Source organism: Lutjanus erythropterus, chromosome 1 (assembly GCF_056507025.1).
Source record: "Lutjanus erythropterus isolate fLutEry1 chromosome 1, fLutEry1.hap2, whole genome shotgun sequence".
NCBI lineage: Eukaryota > Metazoa > Chordata > Actinopteri > Lutjaniformes > Lutjanidae > Lutjanus > Lutjanus erythropterus.
Window position 1 is genome coordinate 24,909,717 of NC_139317.1, and position 21,015 is coordinate 24,930,731.

Here is a 21,015-nt window from a genome sequence, read left to right on the forward strand (position 1 = left end):
TCTAATCCAGATCCTGTCACAGTCCTAATTACAGTTTACACATGCGGATTCATTCACCACAACAACAGACACATTCATTTTAAAGAAACCTTTATAAAGTTTAAACATTTCTGAACATAAACATTTTAACATTTCAAGACATATACAATTCTTTATATGAAACAGTAAATATCTCTTATTGTGCACACTCTTAAAGTAATTCAGAAAATAAACACTGTTATCTTTCGCCTGATCTCTCCTGGTCGTGGCATTTTTAAAACCTTAACATCTCTGTCACTTGAGGCACTTTCTGAATGACGAGGCTTCTTGTAGAACAACATAAAGCATGATGCTGAAAGACTAATAGCGCCCCCGTGAGGCAGCTTTTGTACACAGCTACAGACCCGATGGCTTCCTGGCTTGCACAGGAGGAGCCTAGCTTACACACTTAAAACTGATCAGTTGAGCTTTTTATACAGACATGCTGGCAGTGTGAGGCAGCTACACATGCAGGTTTAAATATAGTTTTACACTGCAGATTGTTGTTATGCTTGTAAAAACTGGATCATCCTGTCCTTCAAGTGTTTATACTCACTCCTAATTTATTACTTCTGCTTCTTTGAAGGCTGAATGTAACGTCTGCACCCCATGTGTATCTCTGGATGTTCTCATTAACTGTCTCTGATGCCTGAAATGAAAAGATCCTGTTGGTTTTCGGGGTCCTGGTTTGGAAATGACTTCATGTCCACAGCACAGCGATACAAATCTTCAGAAAAACATCACATGCTCATGAGGTCTTTCCCCCTCCCACCAACAGTGAAAGAGCTCTGGGCTGTACACTGATTTAACACTGAGAATAAAATCCTTAAAGGGACAGTTCACCCTAAAATCAAAAATTCATTTTTTACTCTGGCATGTGGAGTTATTTATCCATCTAGATTTTTTTATTTTTTTTGGTGTGAGTTGCAGAGTTTGGAGAGATCGACCATAGAGATTTCTGCCTTCTCTCCAATATAATAAACACTAAACAGCTCTCAGCATTTGCTGCTAAACCTGCCAAAAACATACATTTGAAAAAAACTCAGCAGTAAAATTTCTTTCCAGAGTCTTTTGACCCAGTTGCTCAAGATAATCCAAAGACCTTGTTGTGAGCAGTTTCATGTAGGAACTTTTTTTTCTATGTTAATATAAATTGACAGCTTCATTTACGTTAATTGCAAGAGAGTCCAGCTGTTTCAAATGGTTTTTAAATGACTGTACAAATTAAAATTACTGTGCTGTCTATAAGTCGATTGAACTGTAAAACAACAGTACAGTATTGTATATAAAACACAGGTTACTGTAGTTTCGCTGCTGGTGGTTTGCCATAAGCTTTGAGATGTTTCTTTGAGAGAAAATTACTTTCTTTTGTCTTTTTCCTGACATGGTTTCAATGTGCACCATCCTCAAGTAGCCAGGGGGAAGGTTACACAAAGTAAAAAGTATCATAAAAAAATTTATTACCTTAGTTTTAAAATTGTTTTCCACATGTTGTCATGAATGAAAAGACCCAAAATGAACACTGTGACCTGAATACTTGATACTAGAAACAAATTATTCACATTATTCACTAGTTTTTTGATCCATATAAGCAGTTTATCACTGTAAACATGATCACTAGAGGGTTCAACTGTAACAGAAAGAAAGTAGTTCCGGTCAAATCTACTGCATAAAGAAAGTAGTTCCTACATAAAACTGCTCACAACTAAACAGACATTTTTGTCGAGTTCAGATGTATTTGATGCTTTGAGCACCACAAGCCGAGTGCCGTCTAGATACATTATATTTGAGAGAAGGCAGACATCTCTATTATCTCCAAAACTTGGAAACTCACACTAAAACAATCTAGATCGATATTGTAAATGGCAGGTAAGGGTAAGAGGAAAAATATACATTTTTGATTTTCGGGTGAACTGACTAATAGTTTTCATATCCACAAATACTGATAGTTTTTAAAACATTGCAATAATATGACTCTGATTGAAGAAATCCATCAACTTGAACTTATAAAACCTTTTCAAAATGAGTCGATCACTTAATAAATGCACTGAAATAAAGCCAAAAACAAGGCCGCTTTGAGCTGCTCCTGACATGTTGACATTTTGGACACTGAATTTTCACATGACAGGAACAGTTTCTGAAGTGTAAACTAACTGGTATCCCACTTTAACCCAGGCAACGTGATGGAGTGTGTTGAAAGAATGAGGACTTTACGGAGGAGTTTTTTAGGGGAGGGGACTTTCAGTCATGAGGTTTATCGATCTTGGTCAGAACAAGGCAAATATGTGCACAAACTCGTCCGTAATGGAGGAGCTTGTTTGTCTGAGCAGTGAGTGAAACATCCTCAAGGCCTCCAATCCCACAGAGTTTAAAAAGAGGGTGATGGTGGTCATAGTGGGAAAAATGGTTTAGCTCTGGTCCCACTGTGTCATCAGAAGACAGTAGTGGCCAAATGGCCTGGAGTGGAGGGACCCTCCTCCTGACCATGTGATGAGTCCTCTCCTGAAAGATTAAAAGAAAAAAAGGCCAATTATCAAACGTCTCATTGCTGCTGGGTTGTCACATGAACAACTGCAGCCTCTGTTTACTGACAAACTGCCTCTCACCATGTTTTTCATCTCCCTTCTCCTCGCTGGGCTCCTCCTGATCCTCCTCTGGCATTTCTATCTGAGCCAAATCCTGAATGTCCTCCACGCTTGACTCCTTTTCAAAAATAATGATTATTGTCTTTTGAGTTTCATTTGGTTATCATGAAAATAGACACAGTCATATTAACTGCTTTGAAAAGAATTGAAGATATTCCTTGATTACCTGTGATTCAGAGAAACGATCTTCATCTGAGTTCCTAAACCCCTCTGGAGCCTCCATGAGGATCTCCAGACCGTTGGCCTCCTCCTCGTCGCTGCACAGTGTCACAAAAGAGATAAAATAAAGCATGAAACATTTGGTATCTCCACCTTATGTACATTGTCCCTGATAAACAACCTGAACCAAAAGAAGTTCGTCACCGAGGATTATGATTTAATGTTGAGTCCACATCATATCATTCAGACTGTAAATACAGAGTCAGAAAAAACGTTCACATTATTTGTAATTTCTGATCATTTCAACAAACCTTTGTTTTATAGACATGTCTAATATTTTTTTTACGACCTTGCCTAAATCTGAGTGTTTGTGAAAAATTCTGGCTGATCAGTCAGCCGTCATGCTGCTTCAGTCTTCCCCTGTCAAAGTGGATCAATGAGCCAACAACGGCCTGATACTGCTGATGCTGAATTAGTAGATATTGTTTGGCTAAGTGTTGTCTGTAAATAATAAAACCTGTTAAAGACAACTGATTGATTTAATCTAGGCCGAGATTTAGTCAGAGACGACAGTCTGACACTGCTGCACTGTAACGTTATGACTGAACTCCAGCAGCCTCACACTCGCGCTAATGTTAACTCTCCATCAGTAGTAACTGCCAACAGCATCAATCAGCTATTTACCACACTGACAGTGAATATTCATGTGTCTCATATGCCTCAAATGTGGTGTGAAAGCCCTGGATATTAACACGGGTGATTCATAAATTAGATAATTGAGATTTATTGTCAAACTGCTGCCAAAATAAAGCATTAACCTTCTCTAGAGGCTCATACATTCTTACTGCTCTCCTTTTGGGATATTTTTCCCTCCAGAAATGATGGGGAACCAGAGATTGTGGTAGATTTGTTTTACAACCTGCTGCACAGCAGCTTTTCAGCACTTTCCTAACACTATCGTTATGTGAAAGTGTGATCTTTCCTCTAAAAGGGTGCGCGGCCTTCACAAATGGGGCTTGATGACGTATTGCTGGTCAGATGTATGGTTGGTTGTTAAAGAATAACGGTAACATAATAACAATAACGTAATAACATTTCGGTGTTGCGGCGATTGTGCAAAGTGACTGATGTGTGTATGGGGCTTTTATCCTATCTTTATTGAAGAGCATGGTCTTTCAATTTGAGAGCATGACTCACTGATTTCATGTTCAGATTTTGAAATGCTTTACCTCAAAAACCCTGCCCGCCACTCAAAGAGCCCTGCTTGTGCTTAGATTTGCTCTGCCTCTACTCAAACTGCATGCTTGCACTCAGATATTTTGTTGCTTGGACAGATTTCCTGTGCTCCAGCTTCAGACCCTCTCCTCTGTGTGCTCATGAAACGTCTGCTCTCAGATTTCTCCTCTGCTCTGATTTTTTTGTGCAACAACTCAAAATTCCCCAACCAAAGGAATGCAAGGTGTGTTGTTGGCCAATGAAATGACCCCTGCTTCATAGTGGACATGTTCTATAACTTACAGCCTGTTACTTTTTCACCATGTCCATCGAGTGTCCACTTTATAAAGCAGTCATTCCAAGGGACTGGGTTGTGACCCACAGGTGGGTCACAGGAGATTTTATTTGGGTCGCCAAATAAAAAGACTATGGAAGAAATTCTGCAAGTTTAAGACTGATATCTCCAATACACTTTTTATAAAGCATTAAAATGCACATATTGTTTCACTAATGACAGAAAAAAACAGCTTGTTAATTCCACCTAAATGCAGTTGTTTTGTCTCATTTATGAAAAGGACTGTTTTCCTGATGAGTAGAAATAAAACAATGAGATGGCCTATGAGCTCAGCCTAAATGCATTTATTTCTCATTTATAAAGTATTTAACAGGTATATATGTTGTCAGTAACACACATTCAAGATTAGGGTTACAAATAACGGTTATTTTCATTGTCAATTAATCTATCGATCATTTTCTCGATTAATTCATCCTGTCACAATCTTGTCACTTAGTTGTTTGGTCCAGAAAATGTCGATCAGTGTTTCCTGAAGGCCAAGATGACGTTCATAGAAAACAGTAAGAAAACAGAAAATACTCACTTTTAAGAAGCTAGAATCGGAGAATTTAGATTTTTTTTTTTGAAGATTACAAAAACCGATAATTATTAATAAGTGATTAAAAATCAATTATTTAATTAATCGTTGCAGCTCTAATCAAGATAATAAAAAGGAACATTAATTTATGTACAAATAAACTCTTCCCAAGAGTTGAATTGTGTCCTGGTGATTTGTCATTTTTAAAAAGTGGATGTTTAATATTACTATGTATTCCTGTGTACTTTCACTGACATCCCTGTTATATTGCCTTTATTGTCAGCTTAATATTATTGTTATTATCCACTCCTGGCCTCCTCTAAGAGGTACAGCAAACACGCCTGCAACGAATCTGAGTGCAAGCCTACAGTCTGAGCAGAAGCGGTGCAAATCTAAGAGCAAGCAGGGGCTATCTGAGTGCAAGAGCAGGGAGAGCATTATAAAATCTGAACGTGAAATCAGTGAGTCATGCTCTCTAACTGAAAGAAAACCCGTATGTGTGAAAATTCCCAAGTCAGAATAACCAGTTTTTTCTTGTTCTCTGTGATCATCTGCCAGCATAATGTGAATGCAGCATATTTCCTCCTTATCCTTTCACTGTTTTAATCCTATTATTCGTGTCTTTATTCTTTATCCTGTTTTCTATGGTTGCTGGTGTCCTTGAGTTACCAAACATAATTTTGTTATATGCCTGCAATGACAAAGTGAGAATCCTATGTCAACAATGGCCAATACATCTGTCCACATTTTGATAAGAAAACTTCAACACTGACCTTTCTCCAGAGTAAAAGTTCTTTTCATCCTTGTCTTCTTCCTCCTCCTCTTTCTCTTCCGCAATTTTGTTTTGGCTCTCATCTTGTTGCTCATCATCATTCATGTTCTTCTCTTCTTCGTCTTCCTGTTGTTTCTCCTCTACCTTCTCCTCCTCTTCTTCCTTTTCCTCCTCTTCTTCCTTTTTCTCCTCCTCTTCCTTTTCCTCCTCCTCTTCCTTTTCCTCCTCATCTTCATCGAGGTCAGAGCAGTTGAGAAAGTCGAAACTTTCAAGGGCTGTCTCAACTTCCTGAGTGAAACTAGAAGAAGTGGGAAAAGGAGCCTACGGAGGAGACAGATGCAGGTGTTTAAATGTCACCATCCACACATTAGACTACAAAAACACAAAAGTGAACACAGGAGCTCACCGTTGGAGTGTCCTCTGGTTGTTTTGACTCCTGGACGGACTGATGTGTCTCTGTTGCTTCACCCTGGTGTTCCTCTCCTGCTTTAGTGGTGCTGTCCTCTGCTTCAGTCTGTCCAGCCTGTACTGACAAATCCTCAGATGCTTCATTTTTTACCTCCTCCACGAAAATAGACACCTGCGGGGTGCTGCTTTCAGATAAATCCGATCTCTCTGTCACAGGAGGTTCAGAGGAAACATCAGGATAGGAGCAGCTCAGGTCTGCTGAGGTCTCAGAGATGTCAGCTGATTGGACGGACGCCCTATCAGTTACAGTACAGTCTGGATTACTCTGAGAGCAGGAAGTCTGCAGATGGCCGTTGGGCACGGCGTCCGCCTGAGAGAAAACCTCACCGGCTTCTGTCTCGTCCTCCTCCTGGTTGGAGGAGAGCGACGGTGTTGATGCGCTGGACTTGTGCGGCGTGAAGGACAGCTGAGTGGTGAGAGTGGTTTGCAGCATGTTGGAGGCTGTCAGCCTCTGAGCATGGTGAGCCAAGGCCGGACTGGAGGAGTCATCGGAGGATTCAGAGGAGTTGGACCAGACCGTCCCGTTCTCCATTTCTCCCTGTCGCTTCAGCAGAGACTAGAAACAAGACACAGAGTGGAGACAGATGAGGAAGAGACTAAATGATCACTTTATGTCTTTTGGTTATCAGATTACAGCAACTTGCATATGATAAAAACAACAGATGAATTCATTGATCCAGTGGGTCTCAAACTGTGAGGCATCAAATGAGGGGCGACCAAGGTTAAAAACAGGGAGTAGAACTTAAGTTAAATTGATCTATTCCATGTGCAACCAATAACAAATATACAACACTTGGGCTGCATTAAGGGAAAAATCAGAGGAAATTTTTCTTTAATATTTTTCATTAGAATAAAGTCAAAATGTTGAAAATAAAGTCAAATGATTAAAGTTGAAATACCACTTTCAAAATCAAGTGAAAATGGTATTTAAAGAGTTTATTCTCCAAATTCCAAAATAAAAACAACCTTCCTCCTCTCATTTTTTCCCTAGGTCTGGCCCCAACACTCAAAATACAAACACAAGTGCTTTCATGTTAGCAAGGCCTTACGTTTTCAGGTCATTAAGATTTTATTGAAACAACAAAATGAATTGCAAAGTGCAGTGCACAGATGTTTGGCTGGTAAAAAAAAAGAAAGAAAAATCAGATGAGGCTCATCAAATCTATCATGCTCTCAGGTTTACTGGGTCTTTTTATGTCTAAAAATGTGCAGTGTTCTATGTTAATGCGAAAAAATTCATTTGGGCTTATTTTGTTGCTTATTTCCTGAACACTGTAAATAGTTTTAAAAAAAGGATATGAAACTTCAGCTTCCAAAAAAAGAGACCGTGATGTGAGAAAATGTTTAAGAGTAGATCATGAGTAATTTTATGCACACTTACACACACACACACTTGTCACACTTACTTCATGTCACAAAAGTTTAATTGTGACAATGTTCCTGGTCAGAACACCCTCACAAAGATCCAAGTGGGATCGAAATGTTATTATTAAACTTTTGAGGCATGGAGTGTGTGTGCAGGCGTTACCTTTTTTCTGACAAAAAGCTTGAGAACCATTGGATCAATCAATCCAGTCTGTCTACTGACAGCAACTTCATTCTAATTTCAGTATTTTTTTAATCAGCTAAACACAGCAGACATTTGCTACTTGGAGCTTTACACACACAGATTTTGTTGTTTGATGCATCATAACAAGAACGCAATATATCACTTCACAGACTACAATATGCAGGCTACTTTAACAAATAATTTTGGCCTCTGCTAACTTGTGATTAGTCACCATTTGTAACTGTTTACACACTAAATCATTATCAACTTTTGTCATTTTCTTTTTCTTTCATACAGTTATGAACTAATTGAAAAACATTATCACTGAATTAGTTGACAAAGTCAGTAATCAATTAGTAAGTGTTACAAATTACCATATATAAAAAACTATCTGCCTCAGGACAAAATGTATAAAGTTTGTTGTATTAGAATAAACAGTCAAAAATAAAATCAAAGACAAAATCATTTTTCTTCAGTTTATATCCAAACTAAACATGATCAGACTTTTTCTGTTAAGATCCTGGAACTGATTGGAAATTAACAGCAACAATTCATTATGTCACCTTCATATGTTAATTAATTTACATTAATACAATTATTATTATTATTACTCTACAATTACTATAATTATTTCACTTTATCGTTATTATTATTTCACGTCTCAGATATGTTTTTTCCTTTGGTCACTATGAACTAAACTACAGCTACATCTACATCCCAACACACCGACTGTACGGAGGTGAATCGGGGCGTGGTGCAGTTGAGTTCACAACGCAAGGACGCTGTCCTGTCCGTCACGACATCGTGGAATGACTCCACCAGCCAGCGGCTCTGTCTGGGCCCGCCACGGGGCACGCTCTTCACAAGGCGAGGTGAGGAAGAGGAGGGACATATTGGAGCTCTACTCAACCACTATTAAACAGCTACAAGGACCACAGCTCCGCTCATACATGCTGCCGCTGTCACACGTCATACTACTGCTATCATTCATTCTCCTCGCATTAGGCACGTCACTCCCACCTCCACACATCCTAACACACAGTCTGCGGTGAATATCCTCACACACATCAGTGCTACCGCTACAGACAAAGCAGTTGGGGAACAGCTGAAATAGAACAAGCCAGTGAAATGACAGGGTATATATGTAGTAGAAATAAAAAAAAAAAAAAAATTAAATATAAACTAGTGGTATAACAGAGCAGGTGTGATGCAACTGCTGTAAGGTGAAAATGGTGATCCGATATCTCTTTCAATGTGACTCACATAAAACACCTGCTCCCGCATAGAGGGTGTGTCCGGAGGGCTCTGATTGGACAGCAGCCGTTTGGAAACTGTACTGGTGGATGATGTCTGGTCATCCTTATCAAATGGACTGAAACAGAAGAAAAGAAAAAACAGCACAAAGACTGAGAAACAGACACCTGAATAAACATGTTGAAACTGTCCCACTCCGCTCAAAAATATGTTTTTCTTCTTGTTCCAACAGTTGAATGTTTGAGCTTGACTGTGCAGAATGATGTCCGTGCAGAGTTTGACACCAGTGGGCCGTTTTCACATTCATCTGCTGAAAGTGTTCTTTGTGCTCACTGAAAATCTGATTTGAAGCGACAGGCCTTCGAACATGATTCGTGACCTCACAACTAGTTTAGAAGTTAATCCTGGGTCAGGTCTAATCTGAAAATGGTGTGGATCATTTTGCTACTGTTTCCAGATTAAATGTTGTTTCCTCAATATGGTGTGCGACGGGCTTTGAGATCCGTTTTCTCTCATTTGGTGGGTGTGTCAGAGGTGTTGCTCAACCTGCAGCAACATGTATATACACACTGTTGTATTAAAAAGGTAGTGCAGCGCGCTTGTATTCACAAGAGACTGTTCACTGCACCACCGTTTCTATGTTGTGTGGGGCTGACTGAGGCCTTGATCCAATTTGCAACTTATAATGTCATATACAGTGTATAAAGTCATGTAGAAACCTGAAGCTGCTAGTGCACACACCGATGAGGCATCTCATATCCAGTAAGCAAAATTTGCAATTTTAATGAGGTAGAAGGAGTACATGTCTGTTTAAAAATTTGATTGTGAAAATTATACCTTTTTTCTGTTCCAAGCAGACTATTTGTATATATGTCTTAACACATATCTGGAGTGGATCTTTAAAAACTCAGAGGTGTGGGCTGCAGGTCTTATTACCTCCAGGTGACCTCCAAGTTCAGCTTCACTGTCCCAAGGTCGTTGATATCTACAGCGAGCGTCTGAGGAAGTGGGCAGAATAGGTCGAGCATTTCGCAGGAGACACTCCCCACCACCACATGATTGGCCAAGCTTTTCAGCTCTGTCACCTAGACAACCAAAACATGCAGAGAGTGATGAAGATAGGCAGAGACCATCAGAGCTTCACAACTGGCTAAAGATGGCAGCTTTAGTGAGAATGCATGTAGAAAGCTTTTTTTTGTTTTTCAGAACAAGATCCATCCTTGTCTCATCACAGTTTGCCCAAACACAAACACAGCTGACCACAGAGCATATATTCTAAATCATGAACAAATAGTAGTTGTGCCACAATTTCAATATTAAATCAAAATAGATCAAAATGAGCTTTCAGTTTCAATAACTGATAACAACACAGGTCATTAGATCACATTTACCATATAGAGACCATACAGAGTCTCTTTTCAATGAAGAAAAACAAAGATTCTGTAGTCTAACAATTACATAGCTGTCAGTGCAAAAAAAAAAAATTAAATCAAAAAACTGAATCATGAATTGAATGATCAAATCAAATTAGAAAATTGTGACACCCCTGATAATCAGTCATAGAAAGCAGTACATGTGATATATGATAGGTATGATATATCTGATATATCTGAATAGAAACAGAAAAAAATAAGTCTAGAGATAATAATAATAATAATAAAAATAGAAATTAAGTAAAAAGGGAAAGGATAGCTACTCCCTCTTCTCTGAGTAGTATATCAGATTCTCTCCAGATTCATACAGGACATAATGTCTCTAATCCTGTATGAGTGGGAAGGAGGGGCAGAGAGTAAGATAGCTTGCAGAGCCAGTAAAGAAATAAAAGCCAGCATGTTCAGTTTTGCTTTCTGCAAATCCAAGTCTGGAGCATGTTATGTATATGCATTTTTGCGTTTATTTTGAAGCAAGTTGAGTCTCCACCTGTCGTTTTAAATGTACTATATAAAGGTGACTTGACTTGATTTGAAGCAATACCAAAAACAGAGTCCAAAAACATATTAATAGGCCACTGGAGTAGGAGACATGTTGTGATGAAAGATGAGGCTTTTGACCCAATCTCACACACGGCATCCCACTGCTGTAAATACTCACTAAAGCAACAAATATATATCAATGTGCAGCTGAAAATAGTCTGAAGCAAAAGTTCTGTTTACTGCTGTTGGAGCTATATTTGCTGAAATTACCCTGGAAATCACTTGACCTTTTTATAAAACTTTTTTTTTCCAATGAAACTATGTATTTGTGATCTTTTTTTTTTTTTTTTTCTTTTTTTTTTTTTTAAGATTTATGTCTTTAACAGGAATGAGTGAATATGGAGCTGCCAAAAACAGGTTACTTAAGTTAGACATTGTTGGTTTTGGTTCTTATGGGATTTGTTTTCAATAAGAAAAACTAGACTTAACACTGGCCTTATCCTTTCGAGGTAATCTCATTACCTTGATTGACAGCAGTTCTGTGACAAGAGGCAGAAAGATGTACTCTTCACTGTCCCATATCTGCTTGTTGCTCACTTCCACGCGGCCTCGTAGCCTCCAGCGCTGCCGCCCGTAACGCATTAGGACCTAAAGAGGTCAAAGACAGCTGATGTGTTGCAGTGGACGCAGAGAATCTGTCAAAATCTGAGTCTACGTGCTTGTAGTTCTGTTTCTTACCTCATATTGGTCACCAGCACACAGACGTGCAAAGCCAGCGAGGCCTGAAACATCCAAAATGGAATAAAGAAAAATGAGAACTGGGGAATGACGGAGTGGCGCAAGTAGGAAGTCATATGAGTATAGAAAGTGACTCACCCTTCATCTTGACGTGAAATTCTCCCATCTGACTTTCTAGTTCACTTTCAAGTGAGCACATGTGCTGCAGACAAAGGTACGGGGAAGGATTTAATTATAATTTAATTGTTTAATTATTTAATTATAATTGTAATTTGATATAACAAATATGTACAGTACATATTCTGATTTCTATTTTTAGCTTAAATAAAGTAATGGCACACCCAGTGTTGATGCTGAGACACACACACACACATCAACCTCAGGTCAGTCACTTGCCTCTGTACATTCCCTGTAGCCTTTGTTGGCTTCACTCAGGCTCTCTCGGGCCTCCTTGCTGCCCGTGGCAGAATTAAAGGCCGCCACCATCTTACTTGCTCCATCACGCAGTCGCCGTTGTATACAGTATGCGTCGTACAGCTCCTCAACCTGGAAGAGCAAATTAATTAATTCAACCTTTATTTATACTGGAGAGATCATAGAGGGGCGACACTTACTTACAATGACCACAGGTCAGTTACAAAAACAAAGAAAAGGAAAAACAAGATACTAACAGAGGAAAGAGAAAACCACAGGTAGGTAAGAAAAGACAGATTAGGGAAGATAATCTGATAGACACATTAAAATTAATACAATGTGAACTAAAATATTATATAAAATAAGTCCTAAAATTTTGCAATTAGGGTACAATTATATAAAATTATTACATGTAGAGGTTGGGAGGTTTAAGATCAAATTTCTAAAATCTCCAAAAAGTGGTTTATATATTTAAATATTCCACATTTCAACAAATGGATTGTCACCTGAAGACAGCAAGCAAATTAATATTCTAATGAATTTATTTATTTTTAGTACTATTGTTACTTTATGCAAAACAGATTTGAAAAAATATAATTGTAATTGAGTTAATTAAAGCAGCATTAATATTTTTTTTGAAGTAGTGGAACAAGCTGTAAACACAACAGTGATGTTTTTGGTTGCTACCATCTCCTGAGGGAACAACATTACCAACTATTTTCCATTGAAAAGTAGCTAGCTCTACCAAGAGACGCCATGATGTCATTTGCATATTGACGTCATTGTGCAATAATTTGTATAAAGCTTAGTACAGTGAGAGAGATAACCTTATGCAGATAGAGAAACCTTTCACCAAATGATCACAAACTTACTACAGGGACAGCGCATATTTGACGTGAGGTAAGTTTTAAATCTACAAAAGGAGGGAGGACATCAAACAAACTATTTACATATTTAGGAGCTGTAGGAAAATCCTAATCCAAAGATAGAGAGTGAGAGAAGCTGCCTGCTCCTCATTGACTGTCTGCATCACAGTACAAGAGGAGAGGGACAGAGACCCTGAGACTGACGGCAGAAGAGCTGTGGACTGATTACTTTGAATGAATTACAATATAGTACTAATTTATAACTTTCCCTGAGGGTTTTAACAAGTCGCTATATTTGTTGCTTTTTAGATGCTTGCTAAATCTAGCAAAGGAAGTCACATAGTTGGCAACACTATGACGGAAATATCCATCTCTTTAACTGCAAAATGTTCCACTGACTCTCTGTCTGTTGGTGCTGAAAAGGTAGAAAGCAGTGGGTTCAACACAGCTTCTTAAACAGCTACCTGCTGCAGCTGGAAACAAGTTATTAAGGATGAACCAAAACCATAAATTAGCTGGCAGTAAAAACAAAAACAATGAGCTGGAAAACACTGAAAAGCTCAGCAGAGTCAGGTGATACCTCTGTCTGGGTTTGTTACTACAAATTACACCTTTCACAATACACATAGTACTTTGAACCGTTGTTTTAGTGTCAAACTTTGAAAAGTGTCTTTACTCTTTAAAGTTAAAAAAATATCTAGAAACAATTATACATTGATCTGCAGAATAAAAATGTAATTTTGGAAAACTGTATTCAATTTCCCAGTTTTCAATTTTTTTATATGAAAAATTAACTGATAAGCATCACATGGACCAGGTACAACACACACATATACATACACACCTTGCTGAGATGGAATTCCAAGCGACGCATAAACCTCTCTATGGCTTTCACTTGCTATAAAAAAACAGGAAACAAAATGATTAAATGCAGAAAACTTTATCTGTCTTTCATCTTTACAGAGTTTCAATGTCCTGCGCTCACATCTCTTTAACCAGGTGTGAATGAAACTCACCTTATCCAGCTCATACAAAGAGCCCTGCAAAGTAAACAACAAGAATAAAAAACATTTAGCATCACAAAGTATCAAATTAACATGCTGACAGAGGACTGGAGACAACAGCAGCTAGCCTGGTACTGAATATAGATAGTCAGCACTGGTGTGACTGGTTTGACTACATGAGCGCTCACCAAACGACCATTCCTCTTGTTTTCTCTGATCTGCTGACCCAGACTGTCCAGCTCCAGCTGGTGGACCTGCAGGTACGACCTGACAACAAAAATCCATCACTGTTACTTCTTCACTTTTAAAAAGGGGATAGTTCAGATTTTTTGAAGTGGGGTTGTATGAGGTTCCTATCAATAGTCAGTGTATTAGCTAAAGTAGAAAGCAATCAACATGCCCACGGTAAGAAGGAACAGAGAAGAGTATCAGCACGAAGCTACACAATGAACTGCTGTGGACAGTCTCAGCACCACGGGGTTTTTAACCACTTAAAAAGTCCACCTAAAAAAAATATCAACATCAGTATGAGTGCATGCATGATTAAGAATATTTTCACCAATATATCCTGCTTTCAGACACTATTTTCCAATGGGAAACCACTGTTATATAAGATAAATATCACTCTCTCCAAAAGCAACTCCAAAGGTGAAATTGGTAATTTTACCTTGAAGAACAGGAGTTGCTGGTCTATTGCTGCCACAATATGTTAGGTTTTTTTTGTGTTATTGTGTGACTGTGGTGTTTTAAAGGGGATAGTTCAGATTGACTGAAGTCACACAATAACACAAACAAACTAACCGGCTGAAGCAGCAGCAGACCAGCTTGTCCGATGCTCTGCGAGGTAAAATGACTTCACGTGACACACTTATGGAGTCTGGTTGGTTTGGAGAGGGTGATATTTGGCTTAAATAATGCCACTTTGAACATCAAAAAAGGCTGTCTGACAGCCAAATTAAGCGGTGAAAATATTCTAAACAAAGTGTAAACTTAAATTGATATTGTTATTCCCCTCTGTCCTAACTGCAGGTGTGTTAACTGGCATCTACACACTGCAACTACTACACTGACTATCGACAAATACCTCATTCAACTCCACTTAAAATAATCAAAACCATCCATTTAAGACTCAAAATCAGTAGTATTTAGTGATATTCCACCTGGCAACCATCCAGTGTAATCAATAAAAACAGAGACTGAGACATGTTTACTCACTGTAAGCCTCTGCGTAAGGCAGTGTAGACTTCATCCAGCCGCTCGGGCTGGGGGGTTTTAGTGGGTGGCAGTTTGGTGGAGCCTGTGAACATCCTGCTTCCTTACAAGGCACGTTTCTCTTGGATCAAACAGTGCTGAGGGAGGGAGAGGCAGACAGAGACAGAACATGGGATCAGTTCTGATAAGGCCTTCACGATTATTTTAGATCGTTCAAGGAAACTGGACAGACAGAAAGAGTTATGCTCACCTGCTGAGAAGAGAGAGATTGTCACTATTGTAGCATGCCTGGAGAGTTGAGTGTAGCGCTGTGGCTTTAACAAACCGAAGGACATGTCCTGTAATTACACAAAAAGGAGACATAAGAGACAAAAATGTCCCTCGTTACCTCATACCTCACCGTACCTGACAGTGTTTTTGTGCCTACTCTGTGATCATCAAGGATCCTGATAATTACAGAAGTCTTTGGAAGAAAAATTGAGGGGGAAAAAAAAGAGGATAGAAACCACTCTTTCACTTCCTCGGTCTGGCCACACTGTTTTGTTGAGTGACATGCATGCAGTGACCACAGTGGCCACCACTGACAACAGTAGGGAGTACAGTCTGCTTTTGCTTCTCTTCCCCTTCCTTCCCTACTTCTCCACCCCCCCCTTCACATCCAACACCAGAGCACAGGAAGTCTCATGGCTGACTCTACACAGGAAATTCTACACAGAAGTTTGGCCCGAGAATATAAAACCATCCCTCCACTGTGTGCAGGCGAGGGTGTAAAAATTGACCCTTTTTCTTCTCCGAGCTGAGCCATTAAACATGCAGATTAGTGCAATGATGCCAGAGTCAGGGGAAACTAAAGGAAGAGAGGGTCGTGCCCACTCTAATCTAGTCACAAAAGAGATTACAGACTTAAACCACACTAAATCTGTCAAGCAGAAGCCAAACCCATATTAACACATGGAATCTGTGAATGAGCCAGCACAGGACTGAGCAGCTCGTGACATCTGCTCTCCATTGTCTCCACTGACACTAAACTCAAATCAGGGGAGAAATGTTCCACAGACAGGTATCACTTTACATTAAGACTACATCTATGAATGGTTTGTAAATGGTTATAATTAGGCTATGAATTAGGTAGTAAACCTTCTATAAATTATTAATAAACTGTGACAACATATTACATAAAAATGGGCATTAGTGACTTGTTGTTTGCCAAATAGTGAACCCATGTTTATCTATGCTGTTAAACCTCAGACATCATTGCTTACTTAGCTTACTTTGTCTTCTCCATCAGCAGCATTTATCCCCGTCAGCTTCATCACATATATATTAATACATTACTAACATTTAATGACTGTCAACGTATCTTAGTAGCCAAAACGTTATATTTGACATCACATTAACACAACAAATTCCCAGACTAACACACTAAGGCTTTGGCATAGAGTAGGGTATCAAACTTTGATACTTTTATGGCCCCGACTGTATTGCTTCAATACTATCAAGTATTGAAAACTGCCTTGTCATTCAATATCAAATTTTGAAACTTATGGAGCAAGTCTCAACAACATCAGTGGACAAACAAGCACATAACATGCTTGCACCAAGACCTAATTATGCTGGTGACTGGCTGTGTAACATTACATGTTGTACGGGGATCCAGGAAAAACACTACATTCAGACCAGAGATGGGGATCAATGTTTTGTTATTTTACCACCAGGTTATGAACAGCTTTGTTAAACTGGATTTGGTATCGAAAAAATATTGTTGAGGAACCGGTATCAAAGCCAAGGTATCGGCACAGATTAAATATCAAAAAAATTTGAATGATACCCAGCCCTACGTAGCAATATTGTTTACCTTAACATTTTCAGGAAGCACTGTTTTACCCTTTGCAGTAGAGGTGTCACAGTTTCAATTCTAAACTGAACACTGATCGCAATAAAAAGCAGGATCTCACTCAGATAGACACACATAACCAGGTGCCGTGGCAATTTAGCCAAAGGGTTGTGCAGCATTGTAGGGGGTTTCTCACTACCACCCATCCCTGTCCTCGTTTAGTCCCCAACTTCTCTGTAAAGAGCAAGGAGCCTACACAAAAACACATGGCTTCTTGTGTTGGCCTCTCTGGTCAGTTTTAATCAGAAGATAATAAATGGGACATGGAAATGTAATGTAGCAACCAGAAGCAACCTCCCAGAGGTAAAAATGGAACAAAACTCCTGCCTTATAGCAGCTCTGAGAGGACACACTACCTCAAATACACAAGCCTTTAAATCACGATGTTACCATGGTAGATTACTCAGTGGTTGATGACGATGGCACCGTCCATGAGCTCAACCCTCACTTTCAGGGAATAAAACCAATGATCCTTTGACATTCACAAATCAAGACTCTAATGGCTATGGCACAGCTGTCAGCACTAGAAAATATGTTTAAATTGAAAATTTAATCCAATTGTGACCTTAAAATCGAAAGTCAAATCAAACTGTGGATTTGGAGAATCATGACACCCCTACTTATACGATTAATTAGCAGTAGGCTCTTGCCAAATAGTGAGTCCACATCAATGTTAAACTGTAGTCTAACTTTTTATAATTGTTTATTAATGATTTATAGTGCATACAACCTCATGAATGACCTAATTCTGAACTACTTATAAGTGATCTATAAGGGTAAACTTATTGTACCGTGCCACATTATAACAGACGGGATCAAATGTTCCACCTGTTGGTGTTGCAGAGATGGAAAACACGCAGATTATGGTATTATATGATCAAAGCCTTGTTAGGAACAACAGCGCTGACATGAGAATAAGCTGTATACACCCTGCTGTGTTTTCTATGTTCTCCTGTCACACAGAGAGGACATGGGCTTGGGGTGCACCAGGCCGGGGGTCCGGTTAAACCGCTAATCTTAGCTGCACACTGGGAGGATTAACTGGAGTTGGTCAGAGTCAGAACATGGCAAAGAGAAGGGTGCCATACCAGTGGGCCTTTACGGATAAAACACCCCAGCACCCAACCGAACATGGCCAAAGAACACACGCAGGACTCGGACCTGCAGCCTGAGGAGGACACACAGCTATGAAAGTGCTAAGTCATGATGATGATACACACATACAAAGAGATCTCCCACCCACCCATAAATAGCTCTACCTGTAGCTCAAACGCTCTGCAGACTTAAGTAACGTTGATAATTATGTGTGTCAGTGTTATGTGTGCCAGTCGCCCAGTTTCCTCTCTGTCAGATGTGCTTTTATCCCTTTCCTTACATTAGAGATCATTAGCTGGATTAATCCTCCCTACACAGCAGAGCGAACAAAGAGGACACTGTTTCCAATCACCTCACAAGACTGGAGTTTTGTTTAAAAAAAGCCTTTCACACACTCACTGCATGCACAAGCACATGTAGCCATGTTCAGGCAGTATTTTGGGCCTACAACAACAATCTCAGAATCTCTTATCCATCTCACTGACAAAATCATCAGTCTTCTACTAATAGGGCTACCAATGGCGACTACTTTCATTACAGCCTGATTTGATAAATAAATTGAATGTTTAGTCTATAAATTGTCACAGAAAAGTCCATTACAATGAATATAATATAGAGATATATCCAAAATATTATGTTATAAATTAGACAAAAACAGCACATTCACCAAGTTGGAATTAGTGAATCCTTGACATTTCTCCTTGTTAAATTACCTTAACCATTAGTCAGTTATTACACTACTCGTCGATTGATTTTCTGTGAATGGCCAAATCAGTTAACTCACTGAATTTCTCAGCACAAAAACTGTATAACATAGAGCTGCAACAATTAGTAGATTGAAAGAAAAATCCTTGCCAACTATTTTGATAATCAATTAATCTTTTCAGTCATTTTGCAAAAATGTCAGATGTTTGCTGATTTCAGCTTCTTAATCATGAGGATATGGTTATTAACTCCTCTGTGACATCTTCCGGTTGTTGACATTGATGAATCAATAATGAAAATAATAATTACCTGAAGCTTTGAATATATCACTTTGTGCTCTGGGAAATCATGACAAGTAATTTTATTTATTTATTTATTTCCATTTTGTTTGACATTTTATAGACAAAACCATTAAATAATCAGAATTAAAAATAATCTGCAAACTAGGCAATGATGAAAAGATATTCAAACTAAAATGGTATAAATCTGACTGAAGTAGCACATTCAAGAAGTTGGAATTTGTGAATCCTTGGCATTTCTCCTTGATGATGGAATAATCCATTAACTGACTGAATGTCTCGGCACTAAATACTGTATAATGACAAATCGGCGAGACAAAGGTGGTGTCTTAAAATTTGTGTAATCTGACTTTGTGACAAAAAGAAAAAGTGTTCAATAAGTTATAACACAGAACGGAGACAAGAAAGCCATGCGTGTGAAGTCAAGAGATGATTCATAATCATTACTGGAAATGATCAATTTCCTCGACCAATCATTTCAAGACATAAGATTTTTTTCTGTGTCATTGAATTTTTATGTTCAGACAGCCTTAAGCGCAGATATACACAACTATACAGCTCCCACCCCATTAAACCAGTGTCCATCCATACTTTGTGGGTCCAAGTGTGTGTTTGAGGAGGAAGAGGAGGAGGAAGAGGAGGATGAGGGGTGATAGTGTTACAATACAATGCAACCACCTCTATTCCAGATTAGTGGATTAGCTTAACCCGGCGGCAGCAGGCCACTGAGTCGGATAAACACACTCACACATCACGGCCATGCTCTTTACTTCAAGTTAACAGCAGAGGATGGAGCTCAAACAACAAAACTTGGGACACGGTGTCGTGAAAGATTTGGTATTCCGTACATATCCCAACCCCAGCCCCCGGAGCCCATCACACACAGGCCACAAAAAAAGTCCACTCCCGTGCACGCCAGGACCCCCAACGCCCTCCTCAACTGAAAGTGTCGGTCCACCAACTCACAACTAACACCAAAAACAGCTGGGGAACGGAAGGATTTAGTCAATCACAGCCAGCTGGCGGATATAATGTCGACAACATCACGGGAAAGCAACTTCACGTCGGACAGACTCATGTCCATGTAGAGGAAAATTTAACGGGCTTCTTGTTGTGACCTTGGCGATAAAAGCAGCAGCCTCCTACCTCTGTTTTAATGTCCGACAACCCGGAGATAATGACCGCAGTCTCATTTCCAACGCGATGCTCCAAGCAGTTAGCAGAGGTTTACAGTTATTCTGGGCGCTGTCCCTCTCCCTGATTTCGCAGTTTTTTGTGTCCAGAGTCAAGCTAGCGGCAGTTACCAAAACTGACTTCCGTTTGGAGGTTTTCATAATAAAAGCTCTCCACGTGAAACAAATTTTGCAGCTGATATGGAAGAACAAATATCCAAACATGAACTAAATGTCAGATGTTCAGTGGAGGTTAGAAAGATTATTTTTTACAAGATTTAGAAGACTTGAGAGATGGAGAACTGGAATGGCCATAAGTACTGAACCCTGGGATACATCACAAGTTGAAAACATTTTTTTTCACTGCATATCTTTGCTACAGACCCCTGCAAAACTGTCAAAGAAAATCATAATCATGATGTAAAAATGATTCTCTCTGATATTATTAATTAATAGATCAAAATAATCAGAATTACATATTTTCAAAATCTTTCAGCCCTGAGTTGTAGATGCATGATTTGTGTTAATACAGTTTGTCTTTTGCCTCTTTAATTTATTTCAATTCATTATTATCAATTATTACTCCCTTCATTATTGTTATACAGTTGGTCCATATTGCAATTTATGTACCGCTAATTCTGTCTACTATGATGTCTATTTTGTCTGTCCTGGAAGAGGAATCACTGCTGGTTTCACCATTCCCATTTCTTTTTCTTCCTGACTTTGACTGACTTTAAAGAGCCTTTTTGTC

General features: G+C 39.0%; 1 protein-coding gene across 4 annotated transcripts; it reads right to left on the reverse strand.

Moving 5' to 3' along the window:
- Positions 1-73: 73 nt before the first annotated feature.
- Positions 74-20,396, reverse strand: LOC146332961 (uncharacterized). Of its 4 annotated transcripts, none has more exons than XM_084718051.1 (18): positions 20,239-20,396; positions 15,350-15,437; positions 15,103-15,236; positions 14,076-14,154; positions 13,900-13,923; positions 13,728-13,781; positions 12,000-12,149; positions 11,742-11,805; positions 11,604-11,647; positions 11,388-11,513; positions 9,889-10,037; positions 8,962-9,070; positions 8,425-8,556; positions 6,088-6,705; positions 5,683-6,002; positions 2,830-2,920; positions 2,625-2,718; positions 74-2,520 (listed from the first exon to the last, which is right to left on the reverse strand). In XM_084718051.1, exons 3-18 carry the CDS (start codon positions 15,192-15,194, stop codon positions 2,450-2,452), a joined length of 2,217 nt encoding a protein of 738 aa, XP_084574177.1. In that variant the 5' UTR covers positions 15,195-15,236; positions 15,350-15,437; positions 20,239-20,396; the 3' UTR covers positions 74-2,449. The 4 variants fall into 4 exon arrangements, with proteins under 4 accessions (XP_084574177.1, XP_084574168.1, XP_084574197.1 ...); XM_084718042.1 differs by having other exon boundaries at positions 2,625-2,721; XM_084718071.1 differs by lacking the exon at positions 8,425-8,556.
- Positions 20,397-21,015: the final 619 nt, after the last annotated feature.